Below are 13,610 nucleotides of genomic sequence, written 5' to 3'. Positions count from 1 at the left end.
TCTCAGGAGCATTCCGGTTGAGTTTCTTCTAGCGCTGGTTTGTCTCGGCTCTGTTGTCGATGCCTTAGCTCCAGTTTGACAGCCCTCTGTGTTCCTTCATGGCTTGGTGTTTGTTTCGGACACACGATGACCCTTGCCCGCCGTCATGGACTTATTCAACATTGATGTCCGCTTGGCCCGTGTCTCAGGGAATTTGGCAACTGTGTGACACGGCGTCACAGGCCCCTGGTGGCGTCGTGGGTGACCAGTTGGGCTAACCACAAGGTCAGCAGTTCGAAGCCACAGCCTGTCTGTGGGAGAAAGACACGGGGGCTTTCTACTTCCGTAAAGCTTTGCAGACTTGGAAACCCCAAACCCCACAGGGGCAGTTCTGCCCGGTCCTGTAGGGTTGCTTGTTGTCAGTTGGCGTTGATTAGAGGGCAGTGAGTTTTTTTTGTTTCTGTTTTTGTTTTTGTTTTTTTTTGGGAGGGGGGCTGGTTTTGTTTCAGATGACATGTTGGTAGCTCCAGTTCATGATTACACCACGGATGCAAGCAGGCACTCCCTGTGCCCAGTCAGTTACGGGGCATTTGCTAGTTGGCCACTGTGAGCCCGAGCTTTGGCCGAGGGACCCGCGGGGCTGGGCTCAATGAGTGGTGAGCCGCCACCAGCCTCCTGCCACCTGGTCCCACATTTGTCCCTGGAGCTCGCTCTGCCCTTCCCTACAGGCTCCGTCTGAGGAGCAGCGCTCACTGGGGTGCACCCTTTGTTCACCTCTCCTGGCCGGGAGGGTGGGCCAGTGGACTGCCCCAGCACCATCTCCTGCCCTACCCTGACAGCCCAGCCTACGCAGGCCTGACCTGAAGGACCCTGCTGAGTCCACGCCCAGCCAGCGGGGCTACCGGTCCTGACCCCGAGGAGCTGGAAGGGCCCTCTGTGCCAAAGTCCAGCTGGTAGGACAGCGAGGGCTTGTTGGGAGGGGGAGCTTTGGGGGCTGTAGGGTGTTCTGTGTGGAGTCGGGGGACACAGGGACACCATGGGGGCTGTCTGTGCCGTGTGGCGGGGCACAGGCCAGGTGAGGTGCGTGGTGTGCAGGATATGGGGGGGGGAGGCATGGGGAGTGCCAGGGCCACGTGCTACTGGACACCTAGACAGCCTGTGTCTCAGGGATGCCTGCCGTGAATGGGCGGGCTGAGGTCGGGCGGGCTGAGGTCGGGGTTTTCAGGGACTGAAAGCACTGCCATCCAGTGGATGCCGACTCAGGGTGATCCTCCGGGGCAGGGTAGAACTGCCCCTGTGGGTTTCTGAGACTGATTCTTAACTGGGGTGGAAGGCCCTGCCTTCCTCTCATGGTTTCAAACCTTGTGGTGAGCAACCCCCACGTGTAACCACTATGCCAGCAGGGCCCCTCAGTGGAGATTCTGGTGGCCCATGCCCCAGGGGGAGGGCAGTGGGGAGCTGGAACTGGGGCCTGTGGACTGCAGTCAGTCCTGTGGCTGCCCCCTCACCCCCCCTCCCGCCATGTAACCTGTCACTCTGGACCACGGTGCTGCCCCTCACCCCCCGGCCCCCTGTAAGTGTGGACGCCAGGCACCCCAGCCCCACGGCGGCCCGGATTGGTGGGGTCGCTCTTTCCAGAGCACATTCCCTCTGCCCCTGCACACGCAGCCCAACAGCGGGCTCTAAGACACAGATTAGGATTGTTTCAAGGGATTTGTGTAATCTGAGACCCAGAGAACAATCTCCCCCGTTATGGAGAGCCGACTGCAGGTGGGGTGAGGGCCCTGGAGGCTTTGCTGCTGGGAGGGGAGGAGGGGGGAACGTTCACCCTAGCCGTCCCACGACTGGCTTGGCCAGCACCAAGGACAGGCTGAGGACAGTGTTGGGGTGGAGGAGGGAAGCGGGCCTGTAGGCACCAGAGTCCGGCTAACAGGGCAGGAACGCTGTGCTATAGTCGCCGGGCTCCCCAGGGCCATGGGTTTATGCAGGGATGGAAGGCCTGTCAGGCAGGGGGACCCCTCGGCTCTTGGGAGCCCCAACACGGTGAGTGGGGGGCACAGCCCTGACCATCAGCCTGATGCCTGAGGCCAAACCAGGACCAAGCCCTGTACCTTTTGCTGGCCAGCAGTGACCCCAACAGCTCAGGGGAGGTCCTAGCTCAGGAGACCTATAGCCCTCCAGCCACATGGCCCCCCTCCTAGCCCCACACGGCCTCCCTCCCAGTCCCACAAGCCATAAGACCTCAAGAGGGGTAGTGACAGGTGGGATGATACAGCTGAGGTCTAGCTCAGGGTCCCCCAGCCGCAGGAAAGCAGGTGGCGCTAGGACATGAGGATGGTGTTGTCTGGCCAGGTTTCCGCGGAGGAACGGGGCTTTGACATGCAGACCCTGAGGGGCTTGGGCAGATCGTCCAGCCTCTCAAGAAACAGGGGGCCCTGTCTGGGTCAGTGCCAGGTGTGGGACGCCGACCTGTTTGTCCTCTATCAAATCCCTGCCTCTCAGAAACTCCCGCCAGCACCCCCAGGACAGGAGGACATGGAGCCAGTGTCCCCACAGCAAGCCTGTCGCGGGTGCAGCGTGCCCCCAGTGTCCAGGAGGGAGGCCAGGTCCTGTCGGGGTGGACAAGGGGCAGCCTGGCATCCCCAATAGCTCTTGAGGGATGGGAGTATGGCCTTCTAGAGGCACTCTGGTGGCTTGTTGGTGGGCAGGTGTGGTAGGACCGAGAGGCCAGGGTGCGTTTCAGATGGGTGCTCTCTGTGGGGGTATGAGCAAGGAGTCTCACTGTCCTGCCCAGCCTGTGTCTCTTCCAGCTGCTTGTGAGCTTCTGCCGCCCGGTCAGGGGCAGCCTGGGGGTTCTAGAGCCAGGTCTGCACAGCCATCCAAGGTGAGCAGATCGGGGCCAGGGCAGTCCTCGCCCCCCCACAGGTGACCAAGTCTGGGGTGCCCCCAGCCCCCCAGGTGAGGGATCCACCTGGGGCACCCATGACCCCACCACAGTGGCCCAAGCCCTCCCAGAGGTAGAGCGGACTCAGCATGCGCCCACCGAGATGATACCTCGTGACATGTGCCGAGGGCCTGTGAGGCCACACACGTCCCAGCCCAGGGCTGGGCACAGGGGACAGCAGGAACTGAGTGCAGCCCCGCTCTCCCAGGCACCGGAGACAGGCAAAGACAGCGCGACAGGCTGGCTGGGCACCTTGGCGGCCGTGTGCACGCATCTGCCCACGCTCTGAGGCCAAAGCTGGTTCCCAGTCTGCCAGGGAACAAAGCCCTTCCTCCTGAAGTCCCCCCACCCTCAGGAGGACCCCACTGCCCCTGCCCAGGACATAGGGTGCTTAAGGTTCTCCATCTTCTGCCAGGGCACCCCCAGGAGAACCAGGGACCAACAGAAGAGCCGGGGGTGGGGGAGAGCGGTTCCTCCTGGGCTGGCCCCACAGCGCCTGCAGGAAGTGGCTCCCCTAGAGCCGAAGTGGGTCCAGCTGTGGGGGCCGATGTGGCACAGGGAGCAGCCTGTTATCTTGTTCAAACAGCCTTTGCTGTTTGAAATGGCAGCCCGAGAGCACAGTTAACACTGGACATGGGGCGGGGCTGGGGGCACCTCAGAACGGCCCCCGCCAGTCCCCATCTGTCGCTGTGGGGTGGTCAACACTGGAGCTGCCACAGGCAGGGTTGGAGGCATAAGATGATGGAGCTGTGGCCAGGCGGGTCCCACATGTGCAGGAACAGCCACCGGCCAGGCTGGGGCCAGCAGTGGGGGTGACCAGACCTCTGTACACAGAGCCCGGGCTGGCCCATGGTACGTATGGCCCCAGGAAGATCAGCCCCCACCTCGAGCAGAACCAGATGGCCTAGACACTCGCTGCTCCACCAGAGCACCCCCGTGTGAGGTCTCCTGCCCTACCTGGCCAGCCCCTGCCCTGCCTTTGCACATGGCAGCTCCGCCTCCCTGGGACTGGGAGGGGGCAGCATTTAAGGGATCAACCTAGCCAACACCTCACTGCCATCGAGTCAGTGCTGACGCCGAGGGACAAGGTAAAACTGCCCCTGTGGGTTTCCGAGACGGTAGCTCCTTACAGGAGGAGGAAGGTGGGGGAAAATACAAGAGAGTGGGAGGTCCCATGAACTTTTTGAAGGCCCCTCGGACCGTGTACACGATGATCTGTTTGATCGGGTGGCAGTCCACAGCACACTGCACTCCTCGCCTGCACACACAGAAATCAGAAGGCTCGGTTCCTCTCTGGTTTTCTGTAGCCATTGCCCCAGCGCAAGAACCAGTGGAAAGACCATGGCTTGGGCCAAGTGCACCTTAGACCTCCGGGTGGCACCTTTGCTACTTTTAGCATATTGTTGCTGTTAGGTGCCATCGGGTCAGTTCCGAACCGTCACAACCCTGTGCACAAGAGAACAGAACACCGCCCGCCCCCACGCCCTCCTCACGACCATTCCCATGCCGGCTGCCATGGCCGCGGCTGCGGTGTCAGCCCTTCTCCCGGAGGGTCTTCCTCTCCGTCGCTGCCCCTCCACTTGACCAAGCGCCGAATCCTTCTCCCGGATCTGGTCTCTCCTGAGGACACGTCCAGAGTCCCTGGGACGAAGTCTGGCCATCCCTGCCTCTGAGGAGCACTCTGGCCGTACTTCTTCCAAGACAGATCTGTTTGCCCGTTGAGCAGGCCCTGGCACGTTTTTGCAACAAATTTGCCCAGGGCACTGGCATTGGTGTCTGGACTGCCGCCTCCGTGGTCAAGACAGTTGATCCCAGCAGAAAGAACTTGTCGGCAGCTCCGGTTCCTTCACCGCTTACGGCGATGCCGCTGATTGGCCCGCTTGTGAGGATGTCTGGTATCTTTACCACTCGGTATAAAAAGCATACGCAAACGTAAGGCCCTAGGAGGTGCTGCAGGGGGTGAAGCATTGGGCTGCTAACCCAACCCAAGGTCAGCAGTTCAAATCCACCAGCTGCTTCTCAGAAGAAAGATGGGACTGCCTGTTCCCAGGAAAATTACAGACGTCAGAAGCCCTGTAGAGTTGCTGTGAGGCAGAATCCACTCAGCTTTGAGGTCCTGAGAAGGAACAAGGGTAAAGAAAGGCTGGGTCCCAAATTACGGACTTGGGGCCATGCCCTCTGGGTCGGGGAGGAGCCTGCCCTCTGGGTGGTGGTGGTGGAGAAGGAGCCTTGCTGTCCGGGGTGGGCACTGCTGCCTGGTAAGCTGCATGTTGTCCTTGAAGTCCATGTGTGGCTGGCGCCCTGGCTGGGTCTCCCCCCCACACACACACCCCGGCAGTGGAATCACGTGACCCCGACCTGGGCCGAGAGCCCTGAAAGCAGGAGCAGACGCACCCATGGGGGTAGGGGAGCGGTACCTGGGCACAGTAGGCACCCCTCCCAGGCTGGGGCTGAGGACAGAGGGGCCCGGCCAGGACAAGAGGAAAACCGGGACAAACCCACCAGGCTGCACCTACCCACAGGAACCTTCCTGGGTGGGTGGGGCTTGGGCGGCCAAATGGTGTTGGTCTGGGTGGCGGGGTATGGCTGACGGGGGTCAAGTCCTGGAGGATGGGGGACTGTGCACTGCCAGGTGTGACCACAGCCTGAGAGCCCCAGGAGTGTGGTTGGCAGTGGCCAGGCCCTGGAGGGGAGGGATGCAGGGCTCAGCAGCAGCCAGAGAGAGAGAGAGAGGTAGGTGTCTAGCTCACCCCCACCCCCCAGCCTCTACCAGCACAAACAGCTCTGGGGGCAGGGAGGGGGGTGTCCAGTCAGTCCAGGGCTCCTGAGCCTGCAGGAGGCAGGGCGGGGATCTCTGCGTCCGTGCGGGGCGTCAGGCCCGGTGGGTCCCTCCTGCCTGAGTGACGTGGCCTCTCCCCACAGAGCCGGATGGCTGAGAGCCTGCGCCTCTTCGACTCCATCTGCAACAACAACTGGTTCACCAGCACGTCCCTCATCCTCTTCCTCAACAAGAAGGACTTGCTGGCAGAGAAGATCCGCCGCATCCCGCTCACCGTCTGCTTCCCAGAGTACCGCGGGCAGAACACCTACGAGGAGGCGGCCGTCTACATCCAGCGGCAGTTCGAGGACCTGAACCGCAACAAGGAGACCAAGGAGATCTACTCCCACTTCACCTGCGCCACAGATACCAGCAACATCCAGTTCGTGTTCGACGCCGTGACCGACGTCATCATCCAGAACAACCTCAAATACATCGGGCTCTGCTGAGGGCTGCCGGCCTGCCGGACCCAGGCCCTGGCTGTCCTCCTGGACCGACGGCGGGAGGGATGCCGGCTGGGGAGACACACACACACACACACACACACACACACACACACACACACACGCACCCTTTGGAGATGTTCCCTGCTGTGGGCGGCTCATCCTGGGCCAGCCAGCATCCAGACTACTGATGACAAGCTGCTGGCTCCAGCCTGCATTCCAGACTGGCTATCTCGCAGCTGACCGGGAGAGGGGCCCTGAGGAAGGGTCCTTCGCCCTCCTGGCGCGCCACACACACACACACACACACACACACATACACACTCACACAAGTGTGCACCACCCCACCTTGCTCAGGGCCCACGGCCTCCAGAGCCAGGGTTTGAGGCCGGCCCCAGCCCGCACTCCGCTCCTCGTGCACACCTTCACAATATGCAGCAAAAACCAACATGACAAAAAACGGGACCATTCTTCCAACCCAGGCCGTCGGGGGGGAGGGGGCCCAGCTCTTCTACTTGTCTGACGTTTTATAAGTGACACCTGGTTTCTCTTCTCTGAGGTCCGCCTTTGTTTTGTTCTGTTCCGTTCTTCTGGGCGAAATTTCGCAGTGTTTCGCAGAAAAGGGAAAAAAAAAAAAAAAAAAAAAAAAAAAAAACATACTCAAAGGCAAATTTCCAATGCAGTTGAATATTCTTTTTTAAATGTAGATTTTATGAACCTTTTTTTTTTTTTTTCCCCTGGTGGCCCTTTTTTGTCTGGCTTGCTGAGTGTCCAAGTTGTTTTTCCGATGACCCTGTCCCTCTTGCTCTGGCGCCCGGGTGGATGTGACCTGTGGGGCCAGCTGGGGCCTCGGGGACATACTGTACAGACCCGGCCCCCGAGGAGCCTCCAGGCTAGCTCGGGTGGGTTCCTGCCCCGTTTTTATTTAAGAAAATTCCTGTGATGTATTTAAGAAGGCCCTGTGCCAGGGAACACATGGACAGTGAGAAAACGCCTTGGCATTTAAAGCGTCCGTGCCCCGTGCCCCTGTCACGTGGAGGGTGGGCTGAGAAGGGGGCACCCCGACCCCAGGCCTGCAGCCAGGACTCCTGTGACGGCACAGCCAGCATTGTTGCCCGAAGGAGGCCTTGTGCCTTGGGGCCGGCCCCCACTCTGTCTACCAAGGGCTCTGTAAGTTAGCACCCCTTGGGATGAGGCCCCAAGCCCTCGCCAAAGCCCGTCCTCTCACCCCATTTCGTCCGGTGCCCGGGTGTGCAAAGTCGCTGGGCAGAGACCCGGCCCTGGTGCACAGGGGGCAGGGGGGCTGCCAGAGTGGGGTGCAAGTCGCCGCGATTGTCAATTTCAGAAAATAAAACGCGTGAATGGAACCCAGCCCGTCCTGGTGTGCTGTGTGCCCGCATCCCGGTCAGCGCACCCGAGATGCCGAGTAGAGGTGGTACCACAAGGGGGCGCAACACCACCAAGGCTAAGCAGCCTAGCCAGCGGGGAGAGGCCAAGGAGTGGGCAGGCCTGTCAGGCAGGTGCACCTGAGTAGAGCAAAGAGGGTTGGGGGCAATAGTTCTGACCCCCTGCCATACCCAGGGCCTCCCCTAAACACACACACACAAACACACAGTGGAGGTCAGAGAGGGGTCACCGGTAAGCTGGGGCAGCAGTGTGACGGGGCTGGGGGGCAAGCAGGGTTATGGGCCTCACCTGCTGACTTCACAGGCTGCCTCCTGCAGAAGGCGGCACACATGGCTAGAGGCACCATGTGCCTGGCTAGCACATGTTCTTTACCTAGCACTCCATCCCAGCAGGTGGGCGCCTGATTCTGACTCACAGTGACCTCGTAGGACAGAGCGGAACTGCCCCAGAGGGTCTCCAAGGCGGTGGGTCTTTACAGGAGCAGATGGCCTCCAGAGGTGGGCAACAGTGGTCTTTTTCTTTTCACCCAAGAAACATGGTCAAGATCAAGGTCAGGGGCTGGACCTCCAGAATGCCCTGTGCCCAGACTGGGCATCTGCCACAGTCCACCTCCTAGGTCTGCAGGGGGCACAACCCATCCCCCTTGACATCTGCCGGGGACACTGCCCCCCTGGAATACTATCCCCCATAATATCTGCAGGGGGTTCAGCTCCACTCCAAGGTCTGTGGAGGGCATAGCCCCTCCCAACTTCTGCAGGGTGCACCCCTCAACCCCACTTGAGGTTTCCTGCGGTCACTGCTGCATGAGGGTGCATGTACACACACGTTTACTCAGACATGCTTGTGTACATGCATGTATGTGCACCCAAATGCATGTACACGTTTTCACATGTGCACACACACAAATACACACCTAGGCAAATGCACTCACATGCACGTGCCCATAGACATAATCCTTGAACACACATATTCACATGTGTACACACATATTGCATACATACGCAGACATGCCCCCACACAAATACACAAGTACATACACATGTGCATGTTCACGCACACGCACACATACCACATCACCAGCCGGACCCCCCATGTGGGGGTCTCCTCCAGCTCCCATGCTGTCTCACAGAGCCCCAGGAGTCTCTGATATGAGTCAGACTCCCTCTGGACTTTGGGGACCACCGTGGGACAGCTGTCACTGTCTCTGTGAGAGACCAGCAGCCAGTGCTGCCTGGCCTGCTCTGCCTCACCACACCCCTCCCACCCTGTCCCTCAGCCCCCTCCACCAGGAACCCCACCCTCCCACCACACCCACTTCATTGGCAGGGGGATCTGTCTGCCAGCTTGCCATGTGCTGTTAACCCCTCCACATGCCTGGGCAGTGGGGGGCACACAGGACACAGCTGGATGGGTCATGTCACTGTAAGTGGCTGTGGGGGAGACTACATGAGGCCCTCTGGAGATGGTAGGGGGCAGGGACCCCTCTGGCATATCCCAACTTTTGTCTGCTGGGTCACCCGAGATGGTGTAATGTGGGACAACCATGTTCACCACGACCCCACTGCCCAGCTCATGGTGAGCTGAGGTGGGTGGGCGGGCATTAACCCTCAGTGGAGTACCCCACACACTCCTAGGAGGGGTCCCTGAGAGCCTGAGCACACCCATCAGGGCCATCGTGGGCACAGTCAATATCTCAGGAAGAGAGGGACAGCGGCCTGGTTCCCCTGCTGGAGATGGGACAAGGCAACCCTCAGGGGCAGCTGCCCACCCCAGGGAGAAGGGTGCAGTAGGTCCCTTGGCACGGCCTCCCCACAGCCCCACTGCCCAGACAGTACAACCCAAGTGACACCCCATCCTCAAAATGACCAGCATCGCTCTGTACCCCAACCCCCAGCCCCTCTGAGCCTGTGTGGGCATGGCTGCCTCTGTTCCCATGTTGCAGGGGTCTTAGCAAGGGGGACCCACCTGGCAGTTGCCAGGACGCAGGTGCTCTGGGTCCGTGCCCAGCCAGAGGCAGGCTAGCCTGAGCTCCTTGCCTCGCACGCCGCAGGCCAAGCCGGCCCTCTCAAGGCAGGAGCCCAGGATGTACAGCCCGGGCTCCTCCATGGCCCCTAGCTCCTCCACGTTCTGGGAGCGGGGAGGTAGGGGGCTGTTAGTGGATGAATGGGTGCAACAGCAGCCTGCTGGCGGAGGGGTGAAGAGCTGTGTGTTCTCGCTGTGGGTGCCGACTGCAGGCCATGCTCAGCAGACCCCGCCCTCTCATGCTCTGCAGGTCCCACCCCCACTCTCTGCAGGCAGCCAGGTTTGCACGTTTTCCTGCATCCTGTACCCAACTGTTCTGCTACTCCTGACCCACTGTCTCTGATCCATGCAGGGCGCAGTGAGAAGACCCCTAAGCCCGGGACCTCCCTTACAACCAACCGGCCAGGCCCTAAAATAAACCCCACCTCCCTCAGTGTGCAGGAGATTCCAAATCGCCACAATCCCACAGGAGTTCCAAGACTGTCCGTCTTTACTGGGAGCAGACAGCCTCATCTTACTTCCTCCGAAGGCCTGGTAGGTTTGAACTGCCAACCTTCTGGTTAGCAGCTGAGCGCCACCAAACCCAGTGGCATCAAGTAGAGTCCAACCTCTGGTGACCCTATAGGACTGAGTCAAATTGCTCTAAAGGGCTTCTGAGACTCTCAGTCTCTACAAACGCCGGAAATTTCGTCTTTCTCCCCAGGAGCACATCTGGTAGGTTCGAACCATCTACCTTTAGCTTAGCAGCGGATCAGTCCTTAACTCTCAGTGGCACCAGGGCTCCTCCGAGAAGCTGTGCGCCCCACCCCAAGGTCAGAGTAGAGTAGGCAAAGACAGGGCTGGGGCTGCCCCAAGAGGTCGTCTGCAGCACCCCATGGGCTGAACACCCCCAGGGGCGGGGGCGGGGTGAGTGAGACCCACTTGCCCTGGGTGGTGCAGACCTACAGGAGCAGGTGACCAGAGAGAATGAGGCTCTCATGACAATCTTGCCGAGCCATAAGAGGGCCCCCCAACACCCCCACCCTCACCCCGACCTGCGCCTTTCCCCAGAACCCTCGCCTCACCCTTACCCCTGTGACTGTGCCTGGGTCTAGGGCTCTGGGGGGGGGGGTACTGTCCCCGCCTGCTCCAGGCCATGGAGCCACGCCCTCCCACACGTCCTTAGCCATCTGCCAGGTCCACTGCGTCATTAGCAAGGCTGTGAGGGGACCCGAGGGCTCAGGGCCATAGCCAGAGCGGGCCCCGGCTCACGAAAGACCCCTGCTTCCAGTGTTGGAGCTTCCTCCCCACAGAACACCTGCACATGGCGAGTGCACGGTCGCAGGCTTAGCAGGAGTCCAGGCAGCGGTCCAGCCAGGCAGAGCCTTTGCAATGCCACCGGAGGCCGCCCCAGCCGGCCACCGGTCCTGCCTCGCCGCCTGCTGGCCACTCTGGGAAACAACAGGGCAGGGTAGACCAGGCCAGGGTGTGGATCGGATGGTCTAACCAACCCTGCTGCCAGGTTTTACAGATGGAGGAAACGGAAGCCCCTGGGCCTGGGGCAGAGAGAGTGTCCGGTGCAGATCTGCGGAGTTGAAGGAAGGGGCAGGTGAGCTGACGGTAGCCAGAAAGCAACTAACAAATGATCCTTAACAATATCACGGAGCCAGATACCTTGGGGGTGACCTTACGGGGTTCAGAGTGAGCTGTGCTGCGAGGGCTGCCCTTCCCACTTGTCTCCAGGCCTTTCTTCCGAGGTGCCAACCTCTCAGTGCACACTACCCAGGGACCCCAGCTCTCCCTCAGAGCTCTAGTAATGGCAGACAGGACGCCCGCACACCCTACGTGCTCAAAGCCGTGGTACCAAAGCTTCCCTTCTGCTGAGACCTTTGCAAGAAAAGACAGCGAGAGGCAAAGATAAGCCAAAGCACCTTGGTACGGAAACACTTAGCTCACTGCCTCCAAGTCGATGCTAAGTCATCATGGCTCTGTAGAGCTGGGTAGACGTGCTGCTGTGAGTTTCTGAGATGAACTCTTGACGGGGGGTGGAAAGCCCCGTCTTTCTCCTGTGGAGTGGCTGGTGGTCTAGGCATGCTGACCACTGCCTCACCAGGGCCCCACCAAACTGAAGATACGCGCTGCCCGCGTCATTTCCTGACCGCCCTTCCCCTTTGTCACCTTATTTACTGGCCCCGTGACTTTTCACCTACCTATGCTGCTTCAGGGATACCTCCTCTACCGCGAGCTCAAATAGACACCCAAGAGTAAGTTAACAAGGACCGATGGCCACCAGGGGTCCAGTTCACACATGCTTGGGTTTTACTCCAAACAGAACGCGGGGTGTTTTCTATTTTGTTTGTTTGTTTTAGCTGAGCGTCTGCATCATTTTATTACCCAATCATAAAAAAAGGAGCTTAACATTTTTTTTAACACTCTTCAATGAGTCAAGCCTTTCCTTAACAAGCCAAAAACCCGGTGCCGAGTATCAGAGTTCTCCGGAGGCCAGATGAGAAGCAGGCTGTCCCCTAAAGCAAAAGTGCCCCCCAGAGCTACTCATTCCATCCTGTGAGCAGTGTTCCTGCTTACACACCAGTCTTCGATCAAGAGTTGGCCCCACGCTGGAATCATATACCATCCTAGCCAGCTCTCAGCATACCTTTTCCATCTCCAAGCTCACATGCATCGCACAACCTCACAGGCCACAGGGCTCGGTGGAGGAAAGCCACAGGACATCTTGAGCGGTTCCCTGGGTCGGTTCCTCAGCGACAAGGACCACGTTTGGTTGCCATTGATGTAGGACAGGCAGTTTGCCAGCATCTTAACCAACCTCAGGCAAGCTCTCTCCTCAGATATCACCTCACTGAGGCTGTGTTCAGGAACAGCATAATCCCGGAAACAAAATCACTTAGCAGGCTCCTCTGGGAAAGTGGGTGGGGGGAGGGGGCGGAACCATGGTCCAACAACTCAGAAATGCTAGCCGAGTGCTTACTGCTCAAACTGCCAGGCGCAACCATGGTCAAAGGCTCTGTTTCCCTGGAGGAGCCCTTGTGGAACTTTGCCTCTGGCCAGGGTTGCCTGCCTCCTCCCCACTTCTCACCCCGCTTTAGAAAGTCAGAGACCCCCCTGCCTTGGGACACTTGGGGCATCAGCCAGACAGGGCAAAGGGAGATCCGGCTGTCTGCCTCCTCCACAGCCCTTTGCCATGACTCTTGGGCCAAAGGCATAACAAAACAAAATCCAAAACTCACTGCCATCGAGTGGATGCCGACTCACAGTGACCCTGTAAGACAGGGCACCACAGAACTTCCCCCGTGAGTTTCCGAGACGGTCACTCTTGAAGGAAGTAGAAAGCCCCATCTTCTTCCCTTGGAGCGACTGGTGGTTTCGAACTGATAACCTTGTGATTACAGCTCAATGCATAACTGCTCTGCCACCAGGGCTCCTTCTGGTTCAGTCTTGGGCCTAACCCTTCATTTAAAGGGCTTCTGGCATCAGGAGTTTGTCCTCGTTGACAGGGCGAATTGGCAGGCGGCATTTCCCCACCTACTAGCAGGCCTGGGTCCTTGCCTTTGCGACAGGCCTCCTTTGTACCCTGATCCGCCGCCCAGGACAAAAGTGGAGAGCAACGGACTGCAGAGTGACGTGTGAGGGCCGAACGCAGGGCCAGGGGTGACCACGGCCTACCTTGGGGCAGCTGGGCCAGGTGCTTGTAGGCCTGGTGCAGGTTCAGGCGGCAGAGCAGCTGGGGGTCATTCAGCAGGAGGGACAGGAACAGCACGACATTGTGCTTCAAGAAGCCTTCCCTAGGTGGAGGACAGGGGGAGCTGGACACCACCACAAGCGTAGGCGCCCCGCCCAGCTTCTTCCGGTGTAGCCCCTGCCCAGCCTGCTATCTGCCAGATTCCAGGAGCTCATCCAGACTCAGGCAGACCAGGAAAAAAGGCCTGGCAGACGTCAACCGCAACCAACCCAGCCGCGTGAAGGGCCCTGGAATACACCGTGGCGATGGCGGCCGTGG

At 59.7% G+C, this 13,610-nt stretch overlaps 2 protein-coding genes and 1 pseudogene across 2 annotated transcripts in view; 1 reads left to right on the top strand and 2 right to left on the bottom strand.

Annotated features, from left to right (window-relative positions):
• Nucleotides 1-7,556, top strand: part of GNAZ (G protein subunit alpha z) — an 11,933-nt gene extending 4,377 nt beyond the window's left edge. Inside the window, exon 2 of the mRNA XM_004716334.2 lies at nucleotides 5,846-7,556. Coding sequence (XP_004716391.1) covers nucleotides 5,846-6,190 — 345 coding nt within the window. The 3' untranslated portion in view covers nucleotides 6,191-7,556. The remainder of the gene's footprint in view (nucleotides 1-5,845) is intronic.
• Nucleotides 1-13,610, bottom strand: part of RSPH14 (radial spoke head 14 homolog) — a 53,128-nt gene that overhangs the window by 30,117 nt on the left and 9,401 nt on the right. The window contains exon 3 of the mRNA XM_004716335.1: nucleotides 13,277-13,395. Coding sequence (XP_004716392.1) covers nucleotides 13,277-13,395 — 119 coding nt within the window. The remainder of the gene's footprint in view (nucleotides 1-13,276; nucleotides 13,396-13,610) is intronic.
• On the bottom strand, nucleotides 12,049-12,606 carry LOC115869490 (annotated as a pseudogene).

The sequence above is a fragment of the Echinops telfairi genome, unplaced genomic scaffold (assembly GCF_000313985.2).
Source record: "Echinops telfairi isolate 266 unplaced genomic scaffold, ASM31398v2 ScPeMD7_29;HRSCAF=101, whole genome shotgun sequence".
Taxonomy (NCBI): Eukaryota; Metazoa; Chordata; class Mammalia; order Afrosoricida; family Tenrecidae; genus Echinops; species Echinops telfairi.
Note: the sequence above shows the minus strand (reverse complement) of the source record. Positions and strands in the feature narration are given on the sequence as shown.